Source organism: Hemicordylus capensis, chromosome 6 (genome assembly GCF_027244095.1).
Source record: "Hemicordylus capensis ecotype Gifberg chromosome 6, rHemCap1.1.pri, whole genome shotgun sequence".
NCBI lineage: Eukaryota > Metazoa > Chordata > Lepidosauria > Squamata > Cordylidae > Hemicordylus > Hemicordylus capensis.
Genome location: NC_069662.1, coordinates 108,265,302 through 108,292,546, shown reverse-complemented (window position 1 = coordinate 108,292,546; position 27,245 = coordinate 108,265,302). Strand labels below are relative to the sequence as shown.

General features: G+C 43.1%; 2 protein-coding genes across 14 annotated transcripts in view; one reads left to right on the top strand and one right to left on the bottom strand.

Annotated features, from left to right (window-relative positions):
- RARB (retinoic acid receptor beta) overlaps positions 1-12,624 on the top strand; it is a 490,600-nt gene extending 477,976 nt beyond the window's left edge. For all 11 annotated transcript variants that reach the window (XM_053263915.1, XM_053263907.1, XM_053263908.1 and 8 more), the window contains 2 exons: positions 7,654-7,812; positions 11,850-12,624. In XM_053263915.1, the coding sequence (XP_053119890.1) occupies positions 7,654-7,812; positions 11,850-12,046 (356 nt within the window). In that variant the 3' untranslated portion in view covers positions 12,047-12,624. The remainder of the gene's footprint in view (positions 1-7,653; positions 7,813-11,849) is intronic.
- Positions 12,625-13,382: 758 nt separating this feature from the next.
- Positions 13,383-27,245, bottom strand: part of TOP2B (DNA topoisomerase II beta) — a 95,567-nt gene continuing 81,704 nt past the window's right edge. For 2 of the 3 annotated variants that reach the window (XM_053263896.1, XM_053263893.1), the window contains exons 28-36: positions 26,672-26,869; positions 24,277-24,418; positions 21,990-22,148; positions 19,569-19,776; positions 18,511-18,590; positions 17,421-17,531; positions 15,903-16,028; positions 14,135-14,235; positions 13,383-13,871 (exon numbers count right to left, since the gene is read on the bottom strand). In XM_053263896.1, the coding sequence (XP_053119871.1) occupies positions 13,713-13,871; positions 14,135-14,235; positions 15,903-16,028; positions 17,421-17,531; positions 18,511-18,590; positions 19,569-19,776; positions 21,990-22,148; positions 24,277-24,418; positions 26,672-26,869 (1,284 nt within the window). In that variant the 3' untranslated portion in view covers positions 13,383-13,712. The remainder of the gene's footprint in view (positions 13,872-14,134; positions 14,236-15,902; positions 16,029-17,420; positions 17,532-18,510; positions 18,591-19,568; positions 19,777-21,989; positions 22,149-24,276; positions 24,419-26,671; positions 26,870-27,245) is intronic. The other variant, XM_053263895.1, reaches the window with a different exon arrangement.

Genomic DNA, 27,245 nt, shown 5'->3' with positions numbered 1-27,245 from the left:
CTGAGTGTTGAAGTGAAGCACTGCACTTATGGAAGCCATTATGTGGGCAAGCACATGTAACTTATTATGTGACTTCTGGTGGTTCCATTTTGGGGATTTGCTAACTGGACAAAAAAAGCACCTTTAAAGTAGTAATACTTGCATATTTAGCAATTGTCCCACTCCTGATTCAACCCAGCAGATCATCTCTTCCAGTGGCTGGCTGCTGTTGGTGTCTTCCTTGTGTTTCTTTTTAGATTGTGAGCCCTTTAAGGACAAGAAAGCATATTCTCAGCCAGTTTGCCAGTAATCTGCTTTGAGAACATATTTTGTGGGAAAGCACCGAGAGACTTTGAAATGACTGCCCATGTCCACTTGCTTATGTGTTCAAGTAATTTATAATACAGTATTAGTAGTAGTAATATAAAATCTTGCCATAAATTCAAGTACTCATAAGGTTGTATGAACCCACTGAACGTTTGGTTAAATCTTCTTTAAAACATCCCTACAGACCTAATGGCTTTTAGTTTTGAACGTGTGTGTGTGGGAGGGGCTTTTTCTTTTTTCCCTTTCTTTCTCCCCTACCCTTTCCCCCACTTCTTTTGTCTTCGTTATTTTAATTTATGTAAACCACCTCGAGTCTAAGGAAGTCAGGCAGTCAATAAATTTGCTAAATAAATAAAATAAGTAATGGTGCAGTGGGGAAGCTAGAGGTTGCCAGTTTGAATCCCTGCTAGTATGTTCCCCAGACTATGGGAAACACCTATATCGGGCAGCAGCAATATAGGAAGGTGCTGAAAGGCATCATCTCACACTGTGCAGGAGATGGCAATGGTAAACCCCTCCTGTATTCTAACAAAGGCGGCCACAGAGCTCGGTGTTCACCAGGACACTTCGACACCAACTCGACTTCGACACCAACTCGATAGCACACTTTACTTTACAGATGTGCAAGATGTTCCAAACTTACCTCACATGGCGGTAGTTCTATTTAACAGACAGTGTTAGTGACACTTTTCAAAGAACTGGATCCAAAAGTTCCCTTCCAGCAATAGGACGACATCCCCCCTCCTTCCCCCCACATGGGAAACTTTGGATCCAACCCAAACTCTTCAATATTATTATTTTTTAAATAAGTCCAGCTTTTGCTTTACTTCAGTGTTTTGCTGCCACCTGCTGGTGTATGAAGGCAAACCATTGCTCTTCAGGGCTTTGGAATAAGCTTCCAATAAGAGCATCTCCTCTGTTTGTTTTCCGGAAGAACCTCAAGACCCTTCTGTACTCTCAGGCTTTTAATTAAAATTAATTTTAATAATTTTAATATTTTTTTTAAAAAAAAACTTGTTTTAATAATGTTATTCTGTTGTTTTTATTGTCATGTATTTTAATTTGTGACTTGTAAATATTTTAAATTTTGTACACCACCTAGAGATATACATATCAGGGAGTATAAAAATATGATAGATAGATAGATAGATAGATAGATAGGGGACAAAATAATGAGACTACATAAATAAATTGCTAACATTATAATATTATACCTAATATACCTTAAAATATAGAATAATACAAACAAAGGCATGACAAAGTAGCAGGGATGATACACTGGAACATCTGCAAAAAATACAAGCTACCTGTAGCCAAAAATTGGTGGGACCATAAAATTGAAAAAGTTGAAGAAAATGAAAATGTAAAAATATTATGGGACTTCCAACTACAAACAGACAAACATCTGCCACACAATACACCGGATATAACTGTAGTCGAGAAGAAAGAAAAACAAGTCAAAATAATCGACATAGCAATACCAGGGGATAGCAGAATAGAAGAAAAAGAAATAGAAAAAATCACAAAATACAAAGATCTACAAATTGAAATTGAAAGGCTGTGGCAGAAAAAGACCAAAATAATAGGGGTGTGCACGGAACCGCGGAGCTGCGGTCCGGCACTGGGGTGGGGGGTTCCATTAAGGGCGGGGGGGGGCTTTACTTACCCCTCCCGCGCTTTCCACACACTGCCGCCGTAATTATTGAAAAAATTGCTCCTCCGATTTTAAAAAATGGCTGCCCCCTTGAAGCCCTGGCCCCCTGCTGCTGCCTTGAAGCCCCCTCCCACCCCCTTAAATCTCGCCCCGGGCCCTTAAATCATGCCCGATAACATTAAGACGCGGGCGGGCGGGCGGCGGGGAGATGTCCTCCCGCCCCCTTCCCTGCTAGGCTGCAAAAGACTTTAGGAAGGCTTCTGCACGTGCGCGCGCAGAAGCCTTCCTAAAGTCTTTTGCAGCCTAGCAGGGAAGGGGGCGGGAGGACATCTCCCCGCCGCCCGTTTCCCTGCCGGTCTGCAAAAGTACTTTTACTTTTGCAAAGAACTTTGCAAAGAAGAAACAGTTCTTTGCAAAGTTCTTTGCAAAAGTAAAAGTACTTTTGCAGACCGGCAGGGAAACGGGCGGCGGGGAGATGTCCTCCCGCCCCCTTCCCTGCTAGGCTGCAAAAGACTTTAGGAAGGCTTCTGCGCGCGCACGTGCAGAAGCCTTCCTAAAGTCTTTTGCAGCCTAGCAGGGAAGGGGGCGGGAGGACATCTCCCCGCCGCCCGCCCGCCCGCGTCTTAATGTTATCGGGCATGATTTAAGGGCCCGGGGCGAGATTTAAGGGGGTGGGAGGGGGCTTCAAGGCAGCAGCAGGGGGCCAGGGCTTCAAGGGGGCAGCCATTTTTTAAAATCGGAACAGCCATCGGAGGAGCAATTTTTTCAATAATTACGGCGGCAGTGTGTGGCAAGCGCGGGAGGGGTAAGTAAAGCCCCCCCCCGCCCTTAATGGAAGCCCCCAAACTCCCCACCCGAACCAAAACCACCCCGTGACCGCACCGGTCTGGAGGCCTTTAGAATGGCCTCCGAACCGGTCTGTGCACATTCCTACAAAATAATCCCAGTGGTCATTGGCGCCCTGGGTGCCGTTCCAAAAGACCTTGAAGAGCACCTCAACACCATAGGGGCCACAGAAATCACCATCAGCCAATTACAAAAAGCAGCTTTACTGGGAACAGCCTATATTCTGTGACGATATCTATAACAACAGCAACAACATTGACAATAAAATTCTGGCATTCCAGGTCCTTGGGAAGGACTCAATGTTTGGATAAAACAAACCAGTCAATAACACCTGTCTGACTGTGTAAAATAAAATAAAAGAAGAAGAAGAAGAAGAAGAAGAAGAAGAAGAAGAAGAAGAAGAAGAAGAAGAAGACGACCAAAATAATCCCAGTGGTAACTGGTGCCCTAGGTGCAATTCTAAAACAACTTGAAGAGCACCTCAACACCATAGGGGCCACAGAAATCACCATCAGCCAGTTACAAAAAGCAGCTTTACTGGGAACAGCCTATATTCTGCGATGATATCAATAATAATAACAGCAGCTACATTGATAATAAAATTCAGCCATCCCAGGTCCTTGGGAAGGACTCGATGTCTGGATGAAACAAAACAGTCAATAACACCTGTCTGACTGTGTAAACAATAGTAATAAATAAATAAACTTTGGGTAACATTTTACAAATTATAAAGTTGCTTGGGCAATAATTCATTATTGTTCCCCGAGTCAATACAATTTATGTTTGGCAGTACCATTTTCTTTAGTTGGACGATACTGGAAACAAGGATTGATGTGATGTGTAATATTTTTTGATTTGATTTGATTTGATTTATATACCGCCCTTCCAAAATGGCTTAGGGTGGTTTACAACAGAATAAAAACAAGTAAAACCAGTTAACAATTAAAATCAAAACTATAAGAACAGAATAAAACCAATCAAAACATTCAAACAGCTAAAAACCCTTGAGAACCAGGGCAAACATTAAAACAAATAAAAAACCCTGAAAGGCCAAACAGATGGGTTTTAAGGGCTCTCTTGAAGGTCAGTAAAGAATTAAGATTACCAATTTCTGCTGGAAGTGCATTCCACAGCCTGGGAGCAGCTACAGAGACAGCCCGCCTCTGAGTCGCCACCAAACAAACCGGTGGTAACTGGAGACGGACCGCCTCAGATTATTTTAACGTGCAGTGTGGATCATGTAAAAGAAGGCACTCTCTAAGATATCTCGGGCCCAAGCCGTTCAGGGCTTTAAAGGTAATAACCAGCACTTTGTATTTTGCCCGGAAACATATCGGCAGCCAGTGTAACTGTTTCAAAACAGGCATAAAATGGTCTCTCTGGGTTGCCCCAGAGACCAATCTGGCTGCCTCATTCTGAACTAACTGAAGTTTCCGGACTACGTACAAAGACAGCCCCACGTAGAGCGCATTGCAATAGTCAAGCCAGGAGGTTACCAGCTGATGCACCGTTCTGAGGTCATCCTCTTCAGGGAATGGACGCAGCTGTCGAATCAGCTGAAGCTGGTAGAAAGCACTCCTGGCCATGGCCTCCACCTGAGATACCAGGGTGAGACCTGGGTCCAGGAGTACTTCCAAGCTGTGCACCTGCTCCATCTAGGGGAGTGTAACCCCATCCAGCACAGGAAGATCTAACTCACCCCTCAAATTCTGAGCCCCCACAATGAGCACCTCCATCTTGCTTAGATTCAGCTTCAATTTGTTATCCCTCATCCAGCCCATTACAGCCTGTAGGCCGGCATTTAGAGAATGAGTGCCATTTCCTGAAGATGAAAAGAAGTAGATTTGAGTGTCATCAGCATACTGATAACACCCAGCACCAAACCTCCTGATGATCTCACCCAGCGGTTTCATGTAGATGTTAAAAAACATTGGTGACCAGTTGTGCGAGACTCTATATAACAGCTCCTGTTTTGAGGAGCAATTGTCACCAAGCTCCACCATCTGGAATCTACCTGAGAGATAGGAACGGAACCACTGCAAAGCAGTCCCTCCTATCCCCAACTCCCCCAGGCGATCCAGAAGGATACCATGGTCGATGGTATCGAACGCCGCCCAGAGATCCAAAAGAACTAGGAGAGTCACACTCCCTCTGTTGATTCCCCGGTAAAGGTCATCCATCAGGCCAACTAAGGCTGTCTCAACCCCATAGCCAGCTCTAAAGCCAGTTTGAAATGGGTTTAGATAATCAGTTTCCTCCAAGACTGCCTGGAGCTGGTCGGCCACCACCCTCTCAATCACCTTGCCCAACCAAGGGAGATTAGAGATTGGCCTGTAACTGTCCATCACTAAGAGATCAAAAGAAGGCTTCTTTAAGAGTGGTCTAACCATTGCCTCCTTCAGATGGGGGGCACCCTACCCTCCTTCAGTGATGCATTTATGATATTAACTAGGCCACCTCCAACAATCTCCCTGCTAGATAGAAGCAGCCAAGTCAGACAAGGATCCAGAGAACAGGTGGTAGGCCGCACTGCTCCAAGCAGCTTGTCCACATCCTCAGGAGTCACAGATTGAAACTGATCCAATCTAATACTGCAAGAGGGATTGCTGGACACCTCCTCCATAGACCTTGCAGAAATAGTGGAGTCCAAGTCAGCCCGAATACAGGAGATCTTATTCGCAAAGAACCCATTAAAGGCATCACAGCAGAGCAACTCCAGGGACTGATTAGAAGTAGAAGGAGCAGAAACCAAACTCCTGACAACCCGGGATAGCTCCGCCGAGCGTGAACCTGCAGCCGCAATGCACGTAGACCAGAATCTCTTTTTCACTGCATGCACTGCCACCGCATAAGCCTTCAAATGGGTCACATGCTGAATCTTGTCAGATTCAAACCGAGTTCTCCACTTGCGCTCTGGTCGCCTACCCAACCGCTTCAGCCCCCACAGCTCCTCAGTATACCAAGGAGGCATTTTTGTAGCAGGATGGAATGGACGCTTAGGAGCAATCATGTCTACTGCCCTGCTGAGTTCCCTGTTCCAGGTTCCCACCAGGGCATCGACAGAATCACCGGCCGCACCAACATCAAAATTCTCCAAGGCCTTTTGAAATCCCGCTGGGTCCAGCAGCCTTTTTGGACAGACCATCCTAATAGCTCCACCACCCCTGCAGGGGTGGATTGTGGCTGTGAGACCAACCTTAACCAGGTAGTGGTCCGTCCATGACAATGGGGAAACCACTGGATACCCCACCCACGGAACATCCCGCTGATCCGAACAAAAGACTAAATCTAGTGCATGGCCGGCAACGTGAGTTGGTTCAGAAACTAATTGGGATAGGCCCATAGTTGTCATGGTCGCTATGAACTCCTGAGCAACACCAGACAAGCCAGCCCCAAAGTGGATATTGAAGTCCCCCAGTACCAAAACCCAGGAGACTCCAACACCAACTCCCCAACCAGCTCCGTCAGCTCAGTTAGGGAGTCAGTTGGGCAGCAGGGTGAACGGTACACCAACAGAATCCCCAATCTATCCCTAGTTCCCAGCCTCAGAAATATGCACTCAGTATAAGTCAGCTGTCTCACAAGGGCCCTGGTGAGGGAAATTGTATTCTTATGGACCACAGCCACTCCACCCCCCCCAGCCCACTCCCCCTGGCCTGCTCCATGACAGAGTAACCTGGTAGGAGAAGCTGAGCCCACACTGGACCACTCGCCTCCCTCAACCAGGTCTCAGTTATACATGCCAGGTCAGCTCCCTCATCCACAGTCAAATCGTGGACAATTTCGGTCTTATTCAGAACTGACCTGGCATTCCAGAGGAGCAAGGCCAGACTCTGTGGGTCGTTGAAGCTGCTCCCCAAGGCCTGAGAGTTGACAGAGCAGTTGGAAATGGAAACAGTTACTAAATTACTGATTTCCCTTCCCCTGTAACGGCCGGCTGCTGTGCCAGCGCCAATTCTTCTATTCCCCACCACTACAGTAATAGCTGCCCCGGAACTGCTAGGCACACCCCCAGCACCATCCCACTCAAGAGAGCCCAAACACATGTCTGCAAAAGGCCTGGCCTAACCCAACCCCCCAGCCCTCAGTCCCACCCCCGAAGGCCCAACCCCAAAGGACGGCCTCCTTTGGCGGCCGCCTACAGGCGGCCTGACAGCCACGCCGACAGCTTTTCCTTTGGCGAGCCTCCTTGCTTTTAAGCTTGCAAGCCCCAAAAGCCACCCCTCTCATGAGCAGCTCCAAGGACAGGCAGCAGGTGGTAGAACTTCAGCAATCTTTAGCAATCTGGGAGGCTGGCAACCAGCCAGCTGGAACTTGGCCACCAACAAGCAGGCTGCACTCCGTCTGTGCTGGAATGTCCACAGGAGGCAAAGGGGCTAGATGGTGAGTCCCAGCAAGGCAGATGGAATGGCCCTGCTCCCCCTGTTACCTTCCCACTTGCTTCTGGCAGGTCTCCTTGCTTTTCTGGCACCAGAATGCTCAATGCCAAGGCAGCCACCACACTGTTAAGAACAAGCAGCATTGCCACAGTTATTTCCATTCACAAGAATAACTGCAGCAGTGCTGCGTCTGCAACCACCCGTCCTTAACAGCACACGGAGCGTTCCAAGTGCCAGAACACGGCTTGTGATGCTGGCCAGGGGAAGCATTTTGCCACTTGCATCTCTGCCAGTTTATGGAAGAACAAGCCGGTAGGTTGTGAAGAGAATGTCCCTGTACTAACTTATGGTGGCAGGATGGAACTAGACCATGGAAGCTGAAGAACAGAGATTGATTAGGTCATAATGGTTTGTAGGTTTGACATAACCTTTTTCTGACCAGTTGCAATTTTATATACTTTTGTCCAGACCGCCAGGACCTCGAAGAACCAGCAAAAGTAGATGAGTTACAAGAACCATTGTTGGAGGCTCTCAAAATCTACATCAGAAAGAGAAGACCCAACAAGCCTCATATGTTTCCAAAGATCTTAATGAAAATCACAGATCTACGTAGTATCAGTGCAAAAGGTAGGTGATGCTGCCGCAGTGTTAATCTTGCAGGTTTTTTTGTTGGTTCCTCTTGTTTGCTTTGAAGAGTAACAGGCAGAAAGCAGGCCTGTTTTCTTAGAAAAAACAAAAGGCTCATCATTTATCATTTTGTTGATGCTTTGCTTCCCCAAACTAACTTATTTGGAGTCATGTGGTCTGGAGTCATGTGGTCCAAATAAACTGATTTGCCTTGCTGTTCAGGCAATGGTGGGATTGCCACTGAATCAATCAATCTGCCTCTTGCAAATATCAATCTATCAATTGCCATGTGACTATATACAAATAGCAGCACAATATACATCTGATACAAAATACACATCCCCAAGAGCATCCATTTAAATGTAGAATCGTTTTTTAAAACAAGACTTTCCAATTGGTTGTAGCCCATGATAACTTCCTATTCTTTATTCACTGCAATCATGCCAAAATCTCCATTATCCAGTAATAATTTCTTGCCTAGCCAGAAAACCGTGATGCTTTGGGCACAGCTACTACTACTCTGGCATCTGTCTGGCCTCACTGTCCTTTTCCTGAATTTCTTGAATTCTTTAGCCTATCCAAATTAGTCCCCATTTGTTCAGAGTCACTTGATCACAATATATGATGCTACACAGAGCATCAAAGCAACAGTATGTCGTTTGAGTGTTGAACTGAGACATCGTTTTCAGCTATCTTTAACAGCCCACTTCTATTAATCTGCCATATCTAAGGGAGTGAAATGCAGCACTTGACAGTTGTCTGGCTTTATTTGCCAGGCAGTACCTGATCTCTCCCTCACCTTACAAGACATGGAGGCTATTTACACAAGCAGCCCAGCCTGGACTGGGCTGCTCATGTGTGGTGCTGGGATCACTCCTGATCCCGGTGCTTCTGCCCCAGCTGGCTCGACTTTTGACCCCGGCCCTTAACTAGGGTTAGAGGCTGCAAGCGTGCCCTGAAGCCCAGGTTCGAGATTGTTTGAGTGTTCAGGATGTGCGCCGCCCAAGTGCCCAACTCAGGGAGGGGGTGTCTCTTTTTGGTTGCTGCCCCACTTCTTTGGAACTCTCTTCCTCTTCAGATCCATCTAGCTCCTTCCTTACTGATCTTCAGATCTCTGTTGAAGACTTTTCTTTTTCGCCAGGCTTTTGCCCTGTAGTTTACTTCTTTGTTTTTTGTTCGTTACTTTAGTTTTTAATTTAAATGTAATTTTTAATGTTGCCTTGTTTGCATGTTTTTGTGCCCCGCCCAGAGTCTTCGGAGTGGGTGGTATATTAAATATTTCTAATAAATAAATGAATCTGCCAATGCACTGCACTTGGTGCATTATGGGATTCCTGGAGGCCAGGACTCATTTTCACAGCCCCCCAGCGATCCGCGCTGCTCCCGTAGACACGTGGACATGCACCGAAGAAGAGCACCTTGCTCTTCGGGGGGCAGGGGATGTAGGTTCAACCCTGCCTCCTCGCCCATTGTGATCGTGAGAACAACCTTTCCATCCCCCTTCTGTGTCTTAGACATATCATAGAAAGCAACATGTGGGCTGCAGTAGGAACCAAACTGATAACCGTTGTTTAACATGCCTATAGGGATGTTGCCGCTGGGCCTCTACTTTTATGAGCTGGTTGTTCTCAAATACAGCAGCTTTTCTGAGAATGCTGCAAGTGTGTAAACTCAAACAACTTTGCATTATAGAATACAGGGATCAACACTCTCTCTGGACAACATTCTTACCTCACATTTCATTATGGCCATGCAGAGCATCCTCTTTATTAGAAACCAAAGCCATCCCTGCCTTTTAATGTCAGCAGTCACTTCTTCCCACTAAATTGTGTAACTCTGAAACAATAATATCCCATTGTTGCACAGCACCTTGTAAGCTTTATAGCCACAGTCCAACAGCAGAGGTATCCTTGAAGGTGGTGGCTGACATGATGTGCAAGCCCACCATCACTGTTGGGGCTTACATCACCATTGCTGCAGACCTGGAAGCTGCACTGCTGCTCTAGATAACTAGTGGGTTCACTAGTAGCATTACTGTATTTTTTTGCATTCACAATAATGGGAAGAAATATGGTAAAGCTGCTCACACAACTGCCAGCTCTGTACAGTGACGCCACTGCTTCTGGGTTGCTGCACGTCCCAAGCAAGTGGCTGGTGGTTCCCCTTAGGGTAGCTTTTTATCATGGGTGACCTCATGTGATTGCTGCCAAGTCAGGCACCCGGCAGGCATGATATTTAAACCAAATAAAGTCCTGTTCATGCACTGGGTCCCCAAGATTCTCTGTCTACTTATAACCTACATTGGAAGCATACTTTAGGACTAAATTGTTAAACATATAGAAGAAAAGGCCTTGCTGAAGGAGAACCAGCATGGCTTCTGCAAGGGCAAGTCTTGCCTTACTAACCCTTTGGAGTTCTTTGAGAGTGTCAACAGGCATGTGGATAAAGGTGATCTGGTTGACATTGTATACGTGGATTTCCAAAAAGCTTTTGACAAAGTTCCCCACCAAAAGCTCTTGAGTAAATAATCATGGGATAAGGGGAGAGGTTCATGTGCAGATCGGTAACTGGTTGAAGGATAGGAATAAATGGACAGTTTTCACAATGGAGGGAAGTAGGGTCCCCCAGGGGACCAGTACTGGGACCAGTGCTCTTTAACTTGTTCAGACATACTCTAGAAGTTGGAGTAAGCAGCAAAGTGGCCAAATTTGCAGATGACACTAAACTATTTAAGGTAATGATCCACAACAGATTGTGAGGAGCTCTAAAAAAAGCTCTCCAAAATGGGGGAGTGGGTGACAAAATGGCAGATGCAGTTCAGAGTAAGCAAGTGTAAAGTGATGCATATTGGGGCAAAAAAACCCAACTTCACATATACGTTGATGGGATCTGAGTTGTCGGTGACTGACCGAGAGATCTTGGGATTTTGATTGACAGCTCGTTGAAAGTATTGATTCAGTGTGTGGCAGCTGTTAAAAAAGGCAAATTTCATGCTAGGGACCATTAGGAAGGGGATTGAAAATAATGCTTGTACAAATTTATGGTGTGGCCACATTTGGAGTACTGTGTACCGTTTTGGTCACCATATCTTAAGGAGGATATTGTAGAATTGGAAAAGGTGCAGAAGAGGGCAACAAAGCTGATTAGGGGCTTGGAGCACCTTCCTTATGAGGCAAGGCTACAGCATCTGGGTCTCTTTACTTTGGAAGGGAGTCAACTAAGGAGAGACATGAGCGAGGTGTATAAAATTATGCATGGAGTGGAGAAAGTGGACAGAAATTTCTCTCACACACACAATACTAGAACTAAGGATCATCCCATGAAACTGAAGGGTGAGAAATTTAGGGTTGACAAGGGGGAGATACTTTTTCACACAGCACATAATTAATCTATGGAATTCTTTGCCGTGGGATGTGGTGATGGCTGCTAGCTCAGATAGCTTTAAAAGGGACTGAGACAAATTCATGGAGAACAGCTCTATCAATGGCTACTAGTCTGGAGGCTGTGGGCCACCATAAGCGTGATGCCTCTCAATACCAGTTGCAGGAGAGCAACATCAGGAGAGAGGGTATGCCGTCTTGCCTGTGGGCTTTCTAGAGGCATCTGGTGGGCCTCTGTTGAGACAGGATGCTGGACTAGATGGGCCTTGGGGCTGATCCAGTAGGGCTGTTCTTATGAAATTGGGCAAAGAGTCTCTGGAATCTGGTGTGGCAACCAGATATGGGTGGGTTTAGACAGCATGCTCACTGGAAGCCTCCAGTTCCTGGCTTCTGGATTTGGCAGCAATTGTGAGAAGCTGCCCCATAGATATCTCCTGTGCAGGGGAGCCTCCCTCCAGGCCAAACAATGCTACTTGTTTCCCTTAAAACAGACATAAAGCTGGTTTCTGACGATGACACACCTCTTCTTCATTAGATAAAAGAAGAATCAGTTTTCCCTAGATGATTTGTATCCCCTGTATTCTGAGCACTATAAGTCTTACATAAGGAAGCATGACTGGACTGATTTAAAATATAATATTTTGTTCTTTTAAAAAGGTGCTGAACGTGTTATTACACTGAAAATGGAAATCCCTGGATCCATGCCACCTCTTATCCAGGAAATGTTGGAGAACTCAGAGGGACATGAACCACTGACACCAAGCTCGACTGGGACCACAGCAGAGCACAGTCCTAGCATCTCCCCCAACTCAGTGGATAACAGCAGTGTCAGTCAGTCCCCACTGGTGCAATAATAAGACATTCTCCAGCTACATTCCTAACACTTTATGTCCAGGGATGACATGCAAGAAAATAGTTTTTACTGCTGCTTATTTTCTGGATTTACACATACACACATGCTAAAATCCAATAAGGACCAAGAAATGTTCATATGTATCCGTATTATAGATAAAAACATACACACACCTTGCAGCTTTGTGAGAAACCACGGACTATTGACATACTAAACCAGCTATTTAATGAAACAAGAAACTAGTTGAGCTTCAGCTGTTTCTGTTTCTTCTCATGACCAAGACTGCAAGGTGACAGGACAGCTCTCAAACCAGGTTAAAATTATGATTATACAATTTCGGATGACTTTGTACATACAACTATATGGGCCTGTACTTTCTATACTGGATGTTCGGTGCTTTCCTTTTTTCTTGCATATGTAAGATGATCAAGACATCATGTTTATAAAACGGACTACTTACATGTCCAGATAAGAAAGTTCTAAAAGAGACATTCTAATTTAGTTAGGATGAGAACTTCTCATTGCTCTTTTTTATGGCCTCAGTTTGTATTTCTTGCTTTCCCAGTTTAAAAAAATAAATACAGAGAAATTCACTGCACTAGCAGAAGGAACTTCTGTATAAGTGTAACTGCCAGATCAGTTATTTGGATGTACTTTGTTCCACTGTTAACGTCACTTTAAATTTACAAAGGGGTTGAATTTACTTGGTTGATTTCTCTACATTTAAAAATACTAAATTTTTACTTCAATTATAGCCTTCAAGGCAGAAACACTTTCCAGTGTTACAATGTTTTTGTTTACTTGTTCATAGGCTCTTAGGGAAGCTTCATGGGATAATGACCAGGCATACTCACTACCTCTGAATTGGCGACACTAGTGAAAAACTACCGTGGAGAAACTGTCCCCCGCCCCACAATCCTCCTCTCTGGCACCAAGGGGCTGTCACTAGAATATCCCAAAGCAGAGGAGAGAATCTGCCTCAACAACTTTGTTAATCAGCATAAAACAGAGTGAAAAAATGTGGTAGAGTGGTTATGATTTTTTTTTTAAAGTGTCAGTTTCTTAGGTTTCATTTAAAAGCACTAGTGTGTATGTATGTGTATATATATATATATATATATATATATATATATATATATATATATATAATCATTCTAGCAAGTCTGTGATGTACTTTCACTGGCTCTGTTTGTACATTGAGATTGTTTAACAATGCTTTCTATGTTCATATACTGTTTACCTTTTTTCCATGGAATCTCCTGGCAAAGAATAAAATATATTTATTTTAAAACCTGTCTAAGAACAGTTTCTCTAGTCCAAGCCTCCAGACAGAAATAAATGGTTTTATATTTTTAATGTTTAAACTTCATTTCAAAAAGCAGGTTTGCAGTTTGCAACCATGACAGTTAAAATGTGTGCTTTTGCACAGCTTTCTAGAACATTTCTACAAGCCGGTCAGACAAATACATGACATTTCAATGAGTAAAAAAGAGCATAAAACTGTAGGTGTAAGAACAAAATGTTAAAATGCCTACACACAATAATAAAAACCATCAATTACATCATCACATAAAATAAGTCAAATGTACAAAAAGTCTGCGACAGAAAGGGACAAAAGGACAACATAAGATATTTGTTGGAAGTTTGTGTGCTCTTTGGGCACTTAATTAAAACATAGCAAAATCATCGTCTTCATCGGACTCTGCAAAATATTTCACTTCCTTTCTCGCCCGACCTGTCCGTGGCCTGGAAGCGGTTTCAGAGGCAAAGTCAGATGGGAATATGTCTACATCTGAGTCCTGGTCGAAGGAGGCTTTCTTCAGTTTCTTTTTTTTAGGGGTTTAAAAGAAAAAAGAATTAGTGGAGAAGATGTCACACATGTGGCTTCAACTGTTCTATATAACCCAAAGTGACTAAAAATATATATTTTCTAAATTACTGCACTCTCCCTTTTATCGGACAAAATCTTAACACTGATCCACATATCCAAAATAAGACTGCACTGTATGATCTTCAAGAAGATCATTCTTTTCATGTTGTTGTGTCATGTTCAGTACTAGCAAAAAGACCAGAGAGATGCAAAAAATACCTTGCTGGCTGTTGACTTGGGTGGTTTCTTCCCAGGGTTATATTCACCTTCATTTTCAGAACCAGATGCTTTCCTTTTCTTTGCTCCTCTGCCTTTTCCTACTAAAGAACAAACAATATTTGTAAAAACTTCTTTGTATATCCCAACTTAATTATCTAAGAGACAATAAAAACTGTTTTACAGCTTTAAGAGCATGCTCAAGTTTCAAAGTGAAATTATTTGACCTCTAATTCTTTACACTTATTTATTAGGGGTGTGTTGAAAAACGATTCGGCTATCTGAATCACGGGCAACTCCCTTTAAAATCGAGGAATTATACAACCCCTTTAAAGCGGAGAAGGGCAGGTCTGTACGTGCTCCTCTACTTGCTGCCATCCTGGCACTTGCCCTAGCTATGCCCATGTGCCGGCGGGGCATCTCCCAGCTGCCCCTGCATGGTGCTAACATGCACATGGTGGCCATTTGCATGGCCAGCATGGTTACTGGCCACACTAATGGCTGCCGTGCATGTACAGAGACCACTGCATGCCACTGCCATGCAGGGGCAGCTGGGAGACACCCCGCCAGCATGCAGGCATAGCTGGGGTGAGTGCCAAGATGGCTGGCAATGGCGGCAAGCGGTGGAAGAGCAGGTACGGACCTGCTCTTCTCCATTTTAAAGGGGCTGTGTAAGTCCTCGATTTAAAGGGAGGTGCCCGTGATTCGGACAGCCAAATCGCGTTTCAGCACATCCCTATTATTTATATGTGGTTAACAAGGTGTACTAGAACCAAGATTCCCCATACAATAAGTAAAGTATAAATAATCAATTGGGCCATTGACCCCAAACCAGAGGAATGCTGCATATTTTTCCCCTCTAGAAACTTCAGCCTCAATTTCCACTACCATGAACTAGTCTAGAACTTCCTATTAGCACAAAGTGAAAGTGAAGACGTTTGTCTTTCTATCATGAAAAAATATGGAGGTCAGACACACAACCTCTTTTTCCGGGGTGAAGGCTGGCTCACTCCTGCCTCCCCGCACATGATCGCCACTGCGGCCCTGCTCACTGCACCGTATTCAGAAACAAGTGCCACTGTGGCAAGCAGTGGACCAACAAAGAGGCCAGGTGTCGCCTGTAAGGCATGTGCACACTCACAACTTCTTTGATGTCTGCTCAGTTAATTTTAGTTCCTGCTCAAGTTGTATCAGGAAGGCCCCGTTCTGAATGCAATGTGCACACTGCCTTGATACTTCTGCCCAGAACAAAACTCATTCTGTACATAGATGAAAAAAATTAGGTGGAACACTGGGAGCGCCTTGGCCTCCAGAAAGCCCACAATGCACTGTGCTGCTCGCGTGGTGCACTGAAGGCATTCTAGAGGCCAAGGCACTCCGTCCCAAAACCTCTATGGTAGCTTGGGCTACTGGCCGCCTGAACATGCTGCCACATGACTGGGGACTTAGGTAAAAGGGTGCATACTGGGCTACCCAGTGGGGCAGCACCGGAATCTGCACCGATCCTGGTGCTTCAACATGAGCAACCCTATCCAAGTAGGGCGGTGCAAGCCTGAGTAGGGCTGCTCGTGTAAATAGCCTTATTAATTATGTAACTCAAATTCTGTTTCATTTTACAGAAGTTTCATTTCTTGAATGCTGCATTGCAGAAGTAGCTGCAGTTAAAACTTTTCTTATTAGGGCAGCCAATAGTTTCATGAACTTGCCTTGGTTTTTGCTAGCCAGCTACTCTGCCAACTCAACTGCAGGTGCATAGCACTAAAAGTCTTACCTTTGGGAGCTACAGCCTTCTTTGGAATGCCGAATTCAGATTCTGAATCAGAATTTATTATTTCGACCTTCTTGGGTTTTGGAGGTCTTTTCATTTTAGTGGGTGTATCCGATGGTGGTTTAGCTGCTAATTATATAAATAAATATTATATTAACATGGGAATAATTCTTCCTTGAAAGAGAGTGCAACACTCACACAAAGGGATTTCTCCAGGACTTAACAGAGGTCTGAGCCCTCCTTCCATGTGTGCACCTTGACATATGCACATATGGGGAATGAAAAGTCTGAACATGCATCCTATAGTCCCACCTAGGCTGGGTCAAGATCTGGAGGCATATGCAGACTTCCCATTTCCATAGTGTGTGCACACACCAAGGTGGAGGAATCTAGAAAAATGGGCTTTATGAAGCCCATGACAATTTCTCCATGTGCAAATGGTTTGTCAGGTGGGAAATTCTAATGTGGGGGGAAAAATCTGCCAGTAATCTCAGTATAGTCAACAAGCAGAACACTAGGCAAAGCATTCCTTTTACACTAAATTTGCATTGCATCGTTCTCTGAAAATTGCAGGAACAAAATGGTCTTGGTATATTACATACAAAGTAGTACAATAATAGGTATTTCACTTTTTTAAAAAAGTTTTTAAACCTTGATGTTTTATTTAAAAGCTGCATATACTTCAAGTAGTTTTCTGCAAAAATGTAGGTGTGTTTACGTACACATATAACATACACTAAGAAGAATGGCAACAATTCAATCACTCAGTGCATCCTCCCCACCCTCTCTGAATGCAGAAATTTCCTGCGCCTGCCTCCCCACCTCCTCATGCCGTGGCAGCCTTCCTATGAGCTGAGCACTTCAATCATATAAGGACTGTAGTCGCCTAATGACTCAACTAGACCAATTTGTTTTTCTTAGTTTAGCAGGAAAGCACATACGTTGCAGACAAAAAGGCATAGGTTGAATTTCTGGCCTCTCCAGGATTTCAGGCTGGGAAAGACCACAGCTGGATACCATGGAGAACCTCTACCTGTCAGAGGGGATTGAACATGGACCAGTGGCTTGACAGTACAACGGAGGTTTGTAAGATTCCCTTCCACCCCCGCAAGGCAGGAGTACAACATAGGTTCATGAGTTGATCATTGTACTAAAAGATTCGAGAATCACTGTTCAAGGGTTTAGATGGCTCAAGTCATACTGTGTCATGGTGGTGAGCCAGCATAGTATAGTGGTTAGAGTGTTGGACTAGGACCGGGAAGACCCGAATTTGAATCCCCATTCAACCACAAAACTCACTGGGTGACTCTGGGCCAGTCATGTATCTCTCAGCATAACCTACTTCACAGGGTTGTTGTGAGGATAAAAATAATCATGTGCACCACTTCGAGCTCCTTGGAGAAAGAGCGGGATATAAATGTAAAAATAAATAAATAAAAATAAATACATCTTTGATGGGCTCTATTTGGGCGAACAAATTTGGAACACCCACATTAATACTGAGCAAATTAGGACACTTGCCTTTTTTAGTAACCACTGCTTTACTTGAAGGCTTCTCAGCTGGTTTCTGGGCAAAAGAGGATGAGAAGACTGGTGCTGAATCTTCCTCATCGCTGTCAAACTTTGAAGTATCTAACAGCATAAAAGGTTGAACATGTCACATGTGCCTACAACACATTTTCCACAGTTTTCCTATATATAAAAACCCTTTTCATTTCCCACATTAAAATGAAACTCGTGATATATGACACAAAATCACAAGGACTCTGAAAAACGATCGACATATACCCCCAAAGATTATCGGGAAGGGAAAAAGGCACAGGGATCCCACCCTATTCACTATATGCTAATATAGACCATTCATCTGGGATATTGTGTGCGAGTGGGAGAGAGGTGGGGGAGAGAGAGACAGAGACAGAGAAGAAGTACAAAAGGAAACTGTCAAGTGGACATACATGGAAATCATCTTTAACACTGCTTGAGTAAGAAAGATGAAACAAAAGAGATCATGGTGGGGACATGGCTGGAGCTCAGTACACACACCAAAGCCAATTCTAGTCAGTTTGTAGAATCTCGGAATCAGGTCCAGTTTCTCTTACTCCATACATGCAAAGTTATTACATTTCAGTTGCTGAAATTGTTAGAGACTTCTGGCCACTCAAGGTGTGACCAGTGAATGGAAAATCCCAGATATTCACTTTCCTTACACCTTGAGGAAAAGGGGACAGAGCTGGCCTGCACATGAGGAGGACTGAGGGGGTCATCTTAACAAGGGGATGTGGGGGGGCTACAAAAGCTGCTGCTCTCCACCTCTGCCACTGCTCCTGCTCCCATGGCTGCCACTTCAACGCCACCCCCAGTCTTCTCCTTCCAAACTTCTCCCGTTTCTTTCCAATTCCAGGGATCACAGAAGAAGCAGCAGTGATGGTGCTGTTGCTGGGTGGGAAGGGAGGATCTGGTGCTACAAGGCACTGCACACTGCTGTAGAAAGTGGCATGGTGCCCTGCCTCAGACATGAGCCAATCTTGGGCCAACCTTGCCAAGGGTTTCCACATAGTCTCAATTTAACATTACATTTGTAGATACTATATATATTAGCACATATACATACCAATATTGGCTTTCCGAGAATAAGAAGGAAAGGTGAACAGGTTGCCAAAGTCTTGACTAGGCTTGTCTTGGGAAACCTTCCTATTGTAAAAATGAAAATCGATTATTTGTTACACTCTGCCTCCATAAGCTATGTTTACAAAGGCTGAAGATTCTATAGTAGGCCTGCACAACTTATGACCACGCCAAGTCAATCCAAGCCAGATGTAGGTTACCAATAATCTATGGTGGCCCACTATGACTCTTTTATTTGACTCAGAACTGCATAAATGGAAGAGAGCGTTACCAAATAACTGGCAGGAGTCAGCATATGGCTGCTGGGCTGCATTCAGCTTCATGCATCATGTTGTGCAGGCTTGATCTACAGAATACATATGTCAAACCATATAGATGAGAGGTAAGTGGCTGAGGTTTGCCATTAAGGCATGTTGCAGTGCTATGTATCCTCACATTTCATCAAAAGACAAGAATGTAGGAAAACATGCACACTAGCACTGCCAATATATATATAATATAAGGGTTCCTCCTGCTCAAGCTACCTAATCCTGGGAAGGGAGAATGGGGTGGGAGGAGGGGGGGGAATCCAGTCTCATGGTCAGACAGGAAGTAGAATTCCAGAAGAATCCTACTGAAGTGAAGCAAGTACAATTGGAACCAGATTGGCTTCCTTCCACAGAAAGATAGATGTCTTGAATAATTTGGCATGACCCTGCCTGTGGACCAAGTGAGAAGAGTAACCTGTTACACGATACCCTCTTCTACTGAAGGAGAACAAATTTCCTTCCATGAGTGGCACTTTCTTTGCCTTAAATAAAAGCTCCTACTATTCATGAAACATGAAGCAAAGACTTTTGTTGCAATCCATGGTCTCTTTGCATTTAACCACTTGGAGGATTGTACACACTTCTGTGTTTCACTCCTTAAATATACAGGACTTTTAAATTTCTGCAAGACCACTCTAGGTTTACCCTCATATTGTTACTTCCTTTGTCATCAAGGTGATCATTACATTGCTAGGTAGATACTAAACAGAAACTATCCAGTGGTTACTATGCTTACTCTGGAGAAGGTTTTGATTTGACTGGGGAAAAGTCATACTCGTCCTTTTCAAGACCATCTGATGGCACAAACTCATCTTCTCTGTCATTGATAACTGGAGATGCTTTCACTTTCAGTTCATCTAGATCATTATTGTTGTTGGCATCTTCATCATCATCTGCATCATCTTCCTCTTCTGAGAAGTCAAAGGTGTACTTAGGCCTTTCAGCTGTGAAAACAGACATCAACCAGTAAAATTAAAACTGTATTCTGAGCATATGCACAATGAAATGACAGTCCTGAAGAGTTTTCGACAAGCGTCTATGCATCTCGTATTATGAAAATGACAAACCTGGAGAGTATGACAACTTGGGCAAACATTAAAAAACACAGAGAAAAACATAACATATGTTACTCGTACAGATTAATTGCCTAGCCATGTGCAGATGGTAATATTTCATAAACAATGAGGCCATGAACAAAAATATTAAGGAAAATTGTGCAGTCAGCTTCTGACAGTGTATGCAGTTAAAAGAATTTCACCTGGATGGAATTGGGTCATCTCCCCCACAATTTAAGGATTTTGACATGAGTTTGAAAAGGGCTATAGAGGGCAGGGGGGCTCAAGGCCAGACAGGATAGTGCAACAAGTGCCCATCATTGCCATCTTCAGCCCCTGGTGCTCTCTTTCCAGATGGAGAAGCATAACATTGGCTTAGAGAGGGTTTATTTGCACTGCCTCCTTTTCCCTTCCTTTGGGTTAAATGATCCAGGCATTCTAGCTGGGTGGCCTAATAAATTGAGTGCTTTAGTTGCTGGCCAGTTCCCAATGAGAGGATTGTATGGCTAGCCCATCAGGCCCTAGCATCAATATGAAGTATTGTAGTAGGGGCACTCTCAATCCAGGCTTATGGATGGCAAGACATTCAAGATTGTGTGATTTGGCATTCTTCTGTGAGTTTTGATGGCTGCTCTTTGCCCGGGAAAGTTTAGAATTACTCCCCAGGGTAAAGTGAAGAGGAAACACACAAAACCACTCCATGATTAATGTTCTTTTTGTTTTTGATATGTCTTACTTGCCTTTCATTCTGCTGCTCTGGGTACCACCAATTGCAAACATCTGCATAGCTGGTCCCCTGAGAGGGCCCCCAATTTTTAAACATTTGTTAACACACTGTTATTTATGCAGCTTCTTGTAGGGTTTAGGATCCCTTGAGTATATTTTCTGTTACTGGCTTTCAGTGTATTTTAATTCTGCCAACATCTATTCTAAGGTCTAACTTGCTTTCTGAAGAAGAGCATTCTACTACTGTTTTTTAGTTTTATACTAAAGTGCATTATTGTTACATCATTTCAGAAAGCACCTCGGCTCCCGGGAATCATCAAGGCCACTGTAACCATGATTCTGGGCACATCCTAGTATTTCCCTGATGCATTTACCTATATATTTAAAATATTTATATTCCTCCTCTTAATCCTGATTTATTTTAAAGTTAAAGGAAATACAAAAATATGCCAAGAATCATGACAATGGCTCTTGTAGCTCCTGAGACCCTATGCAGAAAGGGGAGCCGTGGAGATAGCTAGCATACTAGAAATCAAGCACCTTATCCTTCCATATTTTTAGCATTGGCCAAAATACATCAAAACTCTTCTTGCACAGATGAAAATCCCTTTGGTCCTGTGCATTTGGAGTATTAACTGGCTGATTTCAGAGTTCCTCTTATTTCTGCCAATAAAAATTGTGATCACATTTCGCAGGAAAAAACATTTGTTTACTTTGCTTGTTTCCTGGCTAATTTGCTGCTATAAATAATTATTTGTAACATCTGATATAATACGAAACCTATTATATTAAACTCTAAAATTCTATTTAAGAATTTCAGACTGAGTCCACATCCTTAGACTATGTTACGCTGATACAGAGTTAAATGTTTCCCACTATTATACAGATTAGATCAAAATTGTGGTGGTATTTTTCCTTTTAACTCTGCATAAGCTTGTTCCTTTATTAAGGTATTTCAAGTAAGAAGGCATAAACCCTGCCCACCTGAGCAAGCACAACTGGCTAGTTTCCAGGCAACAGGAAGGGCAGTAGTGTCTGTTTCATAGCTAAAGAGATCTAGCAGCTTCAAATAATATTCTGCATAGGTGCAGAAACTGCAGTATTGCACAGATCAGAAAACTCCCTAAGTCATAACATCTAATATTTAAAAATCATTGTTCAGGAACTGTGCAAGGAATATTTAGAACCAGAATTTTTCATTTAATTTCATTTGAGCAGTTCATTTCATTGGGTTGGGAGTCAGGTGCCCAAGTACCATTCATATCTTTGAGAATGCTCATCATCATTGTTAAATATTGTTTATTCACAGTGTTAAGTTAAAAACATCCTATAACTGTAAACATCATTTCCCCCCCCTTCAGAGAATTCAGGACTACCTGCAGCTCTTCTAAGTAATGAATCTCGTGGAATAATCACAGGTTCATTTTCCTCTAAGTCACTTTCTGACTTAGATTCATCATCTGACCATGGGTTTCGTTTCTTCACTTTTTTCGCTCCGGTCTTTGTGGCAGATGGTGTTCTTCTCACTCTAGTGCCTAGAACAAAGCAAAAAAACCAATTTTGTAAAGGATATAGATGAAATGCTGTTAACCCTCCATCTAGCTGCAGAAGGTGGTTTTTGGCTGGATATTCTTCACACAGGACATTAACTTTCCTGGCTCAGAGATACACTTCAGATGTGCATTATGCTGCAGCAGAGGGTGAGGCAAGCAGTGAGGTCCCTCCATCAGCCAGAGGAGGACCAACTCTTATCTGGCCCCTCTCCTCCAACAACTCCCCCGCCCATATTTTAACTTTTGTTTTATTTAATTTATTTATTTTTTTAAGATTGTGAGACTTTTGGGGACAGGACTATTAATCCCAAGGAATGTTGCAAGCCACTCTGAGACTTTTGGGAAGAGTGCGATCTAAATGTAACAAGCAAACAATATATACAATTACATATACAACTTTTCTTCCAGTATTGTCTACTCAAGCCTTATTAAAGCAACCTTTAACCCTCTCAGATTAATTATACAGAAGTCCATCAGGGATGTGCACGGAACCACACGTGGGTGGCTCAATGGTGTGGTGGGGTCTTAGAGCAGGGGAGGGTGCATTTACCCCTCCCTATGCTTTCCACCTGCCGGCACCCGGTATTTCCCAAGTCCTAAGGGGTAGCAGCATACTTCCCTGCCGCCACGTTTGCTCTTTAGCCAGAAATGGCTGGAAGTAGCTGGCACACATGCACCTGCTGGGCATGAGCATGCGCACGTTGGGTAGGCGTGTGGGCACTTGCGACATGCGCACACTTGCACCTGTCAGGAGCACGTGCGCCAGCTACTTCCGACCACTTCCAGCCAAAGAGCAAACGGGGTGGCAGGGAAGTACGCTGCCGCCCCATAGGACTTGGAAATACCAGGCACCAGCAAGGGAAAAGTGGAACAAAGGCTCCCCTGCCCTTAAAGTGCAACACCCACCCCGCCTTCAAACCGCCCGGTGCTTGAACCTGTTTGAAGGCCCATAAAAGGGCCTTCGAACAGGTTCGTGCACATCCCTAAAGTTCATCATATTAGACCATAAAAAATATTGTCAGGAAATACAAGCTTCTGGACTGCGCTTATCTTTCCTATAGATGAGATTTGAACATGGAGGGACATAACAATTTTGACTGTGTGCCTTAAATAGAAACTGGAGAAAAACCACTCTGCTGAAGTGGAGTCAATTTTTTGTAAAATAAATGTAGCACAGACTCAAGAACACAGGAATTTACAGGTTAAGCTTAGCCAAACCATTGTCTGACTATCTGAATGAGTCCGGAACAAGTCTCAGACTTGCATTCGCCAATGCATTATACCACTGTACATTACATTTTCCTTCCTCTCTGGTTTACAGCAAACCATACTTTGCCATTAAATGTGCACTAGCACAAAATGTCTGAACCACGGTTTGAGCAAGTAAGCAAAAAAGCAACAATGTAGATTACTCGTCCATCTTAAACAACATCAGGAACAAAGCCATGACCCACCAGTCATACTGTGTACTGACCAACATCAGAGAACTGATGGTAAGTGCCTACTTCATATGTTTTACAAGCCCATCAAAACAGAGTGAGACAGCCCAGAAATATGCATTCTGTGAACTCCTGAAAACCAGTAAGCCCTCATCACAGGTCCCTTTGTACACTCTTCCATACAAGCCAGCGATGTATCCTCTGTTCAAATCCTCTCAGAGAAAATCTACTCTACCAAAATACTGACCTTCTTGGAATTTAGAGGACTTGGCAACAATGATGGCAGAACAGGGCTTGGTATTCAGAAAGTGCATTATTTATTGAAGTGTAAGTGTAAGTATAAGTGTAAGAGTGTGTGTGTGTGTGTGTGTGTGTGTGTATTTTACAGTTGATCCCAGACTTACAGCTTTTCCTTAATGCTCTTTTTTAAACACATGAGTGAGCAAGGTCCGTTGTGCATATCCTTCCCACTACAAGCACTATAAGCAGTTAGTCTCCAGACATTACAAGGAATATGCCTAAGGCCCATTTGGCTGATGGTGTTACTTTGTAATGTCTGAAATGGAGGCTGAGTGAGACATGTATGAATCTAGTCTTCTCAGCGTCTCCAAGCAAGCTCATCATCCAATCTAACTATGGATGCAGCTTCTTTCTGTAGCCACTCTGCTTACCAGGTTCTTTTTTCTCTCTTTTGGGCTTAGGCGTTTTAGTCACTGGGCCAGAGGTATTAAGCAAATCTTCTCCAGCACCTTCTACTGGTGTGCCAAACTCCTCATCAAATTCCATTTTAATTGCCAGAGTATCAAGATCACCCTAAAATATAAAAATAAATAAAAATAAAATGCAGTGAGAGCCCAACATAGCACTAAAGAGAGTGACATGTGAACTGCAAAGTCTCTGGTTCAAACTGAACCTCAGCAATAAATGCACTGGATGGCCTTAGGCCATCCATTGTTTTGCTACTGCTACTGCAGATATCTATGTATAGCTTTTCAACAAAGAAGTTCTCAAAGAAGTCCACACAGAAAAAGAAGATTCACTGTCTCAGAATTGCAGGGTGTTAATACGAGATTACTATAACAGACCAATATACTGGTCTCAATATATTGGTCTGTTACAGGAGAGGTTTTAAGGATTATAGGAATAATATACATGAAGGTTTTGATAGTTTAGGGTGTATACTATATAAATATAAGGATTTCTGAACACAGCAGAGCCTTCATCACTTCAAGAAGTATGAATCTTGTGCTGCTTTTCCAGTGATTTCTTCCAAAAACTTAAAGGAACAATTTCCCACAAAGTGATCCTGCCAGAAGTTGGGGGGAAAACTGAATAGTAATGGTGCTCCAACTGCCTTGACAAATGGAAATGCTGCACGCAAGGGGTGGAGTTGGAGCACTACGAGGAGTTTTCGATCATCCCAATTGGGGCAACTGCGTAGACACAAATCCAGGGATGTGAATACACTGAGGATCACAACTAGGTTCATGGAGATTTGCAGAACTCTTTTCACAGTTTACCTTCCCCCACTCACCCAATCACTTAAACGCAAGAAAAGAACACAATCAAGATAAATGCAACTTGCAATTTTTAAGTCATCCACTAGCACTGGCTTCGAGATCTGGCTTTACTTGATTGAAATGAACCATCCCAAGTAATTTATAAAAATGACTACTACAAAGGAGTTTGAAAACCTGTTAGTACCTGTTAGTACACAAGGCCTAAGGACAGGGACAGAAGTGAGCAGGCACATTACTGATGTGCTGATTACATGACAGACCATAGCCCTATTCAGACATTATGCTGTATAAGTATTCAGATGTCTGTACACTTGTACATGATTTTGTGTCAAAGACTGTACCTGCATTAATTTTAAAATTAGAATATTACATGGAACCAAGAAGACAAGGATTGTAGAATAGAACAATATCGGACCTCTGAAAAGTATAAGCATGCATATGTATTCAGTACTTGGTTTGGGCCCCTTTTGCAGCAATTACTGCCTCAATGCGGCGTGGCATGGATGCTATCAGCCTGTGGCACTGATGAGGTGTTATGGAAGACCAGGATGCTTCATTAGTGGCCTTCAGCTCTTCTGCATTGTTTGGTCTCATGTCTCTCATCCTTCTCTTGGCAATGCCCCATAGATTCTCTATGGGGTCAGGTCAGGCGAGTTTGCTGGCCAATCAAGCACAGTACACTGTATACTTTTCGGAGGTCCGATACTGTTCTATTCTACAATCCTTGTCTTCTTGGTTCCATGTAATATTCTAATTTTCTGGGATTGTGGATTTGGGGTTTTCATGAGCTGTACACCATGATCATCACAATTATAACCAATTAAGGCCTGACTTATCTCACTTTGCATGTAATGCGTCTGTCTCATATCAGTTTCACCTTTTAATTTGCATTACTGAAATTAATGGACTTTTGCACGATATTCTAATTTTCCGAGTTTCACCTGTAGATAGGAATTGTGCTGTTGTACCTGTAATTCAATATAATGTGTGAATAACTGTACCTGTGTACACTGTACACTTGTACAAGTGTTCAACATAATATGTGAATAGGGCTTGTGGGTGCACAGTAAGTATTTTTAAAATGGCAGGTGCACTCCAGTGACTGGTCTGGGAGCATTTGATGTTTCAATTTTGCTTAAACTAATTGTGTAGACCAAATCAATATCTGAATGGGAGATGACTGGGAACCAATATAAATTATGAGGAACTATAAATATAAAAATAATTTTAAAAGGCTTGTGTGATTAGTATATACGAATATTGCACCTGAGTGCAAAGGTGCCGAGCTGCATGCATTTCAAGTCAAAGTACATTTGGTATACAGAACAGTGCTCAATTTATTTTTTAAAAGTATGTGTCTTTGAGTACACAAGTCCAACAGTATGGGCAGCCTGGTTCTTTCTGACCAAAATCTAAAATATAATCATCATTGGCATCATACTGCTCATACTCTTGGACTTGTATACTCAAAGACACATACTTTTAAAAAATAAATTGAGCACTGTTCTGTTGAACTACAAATACAGCATGAACATAAATAGATTACCTTCTTTTTCTTCATCAGTTTCTTACTGGCATCGGCCTTCATAGCAGAAGTAATCTGTGGAACTATTCTCCTACCAAATGGTGATGGCATGGTCTCTTCTAAGTGAAGCTTCTTTATTTTGGGTTTGCCCACTTTGCCTTTTATGGGTTTGCCAGCCATCCCAGCCAGGGCATCTTCTCTTTCCTGGGCTTCTACTTTCTAAGAACAGATGAAAGGAAAATATAAATAATTCCTAAAATTCATAATATGAATTGATGTGTGAAAATGTTCTCAAGTGGTACAAATGCTAATATGACAGTCAACTTAGCTACCATTCCTAACAAATGCTGGGGAGAAACAAACAAAAATACCTATTCTATCTTGAAAGAGGTTTTTTTAAGGAGGTGATTCTAACAGTCTTTAACATGATGGAGTAATTCTAGAGACAGAGATCAGATAGTTACCCCTAGTGAAAGGCAAGTTAAATTGTAGGTCTGATTCAGTGTCTGAGGAAATGTAGGCATCTTAGTCATGGCACATTCAGATTAGCAATCAATGCCATTTTGCTTAAATAAAACTGATAGTGCAGTGGGCG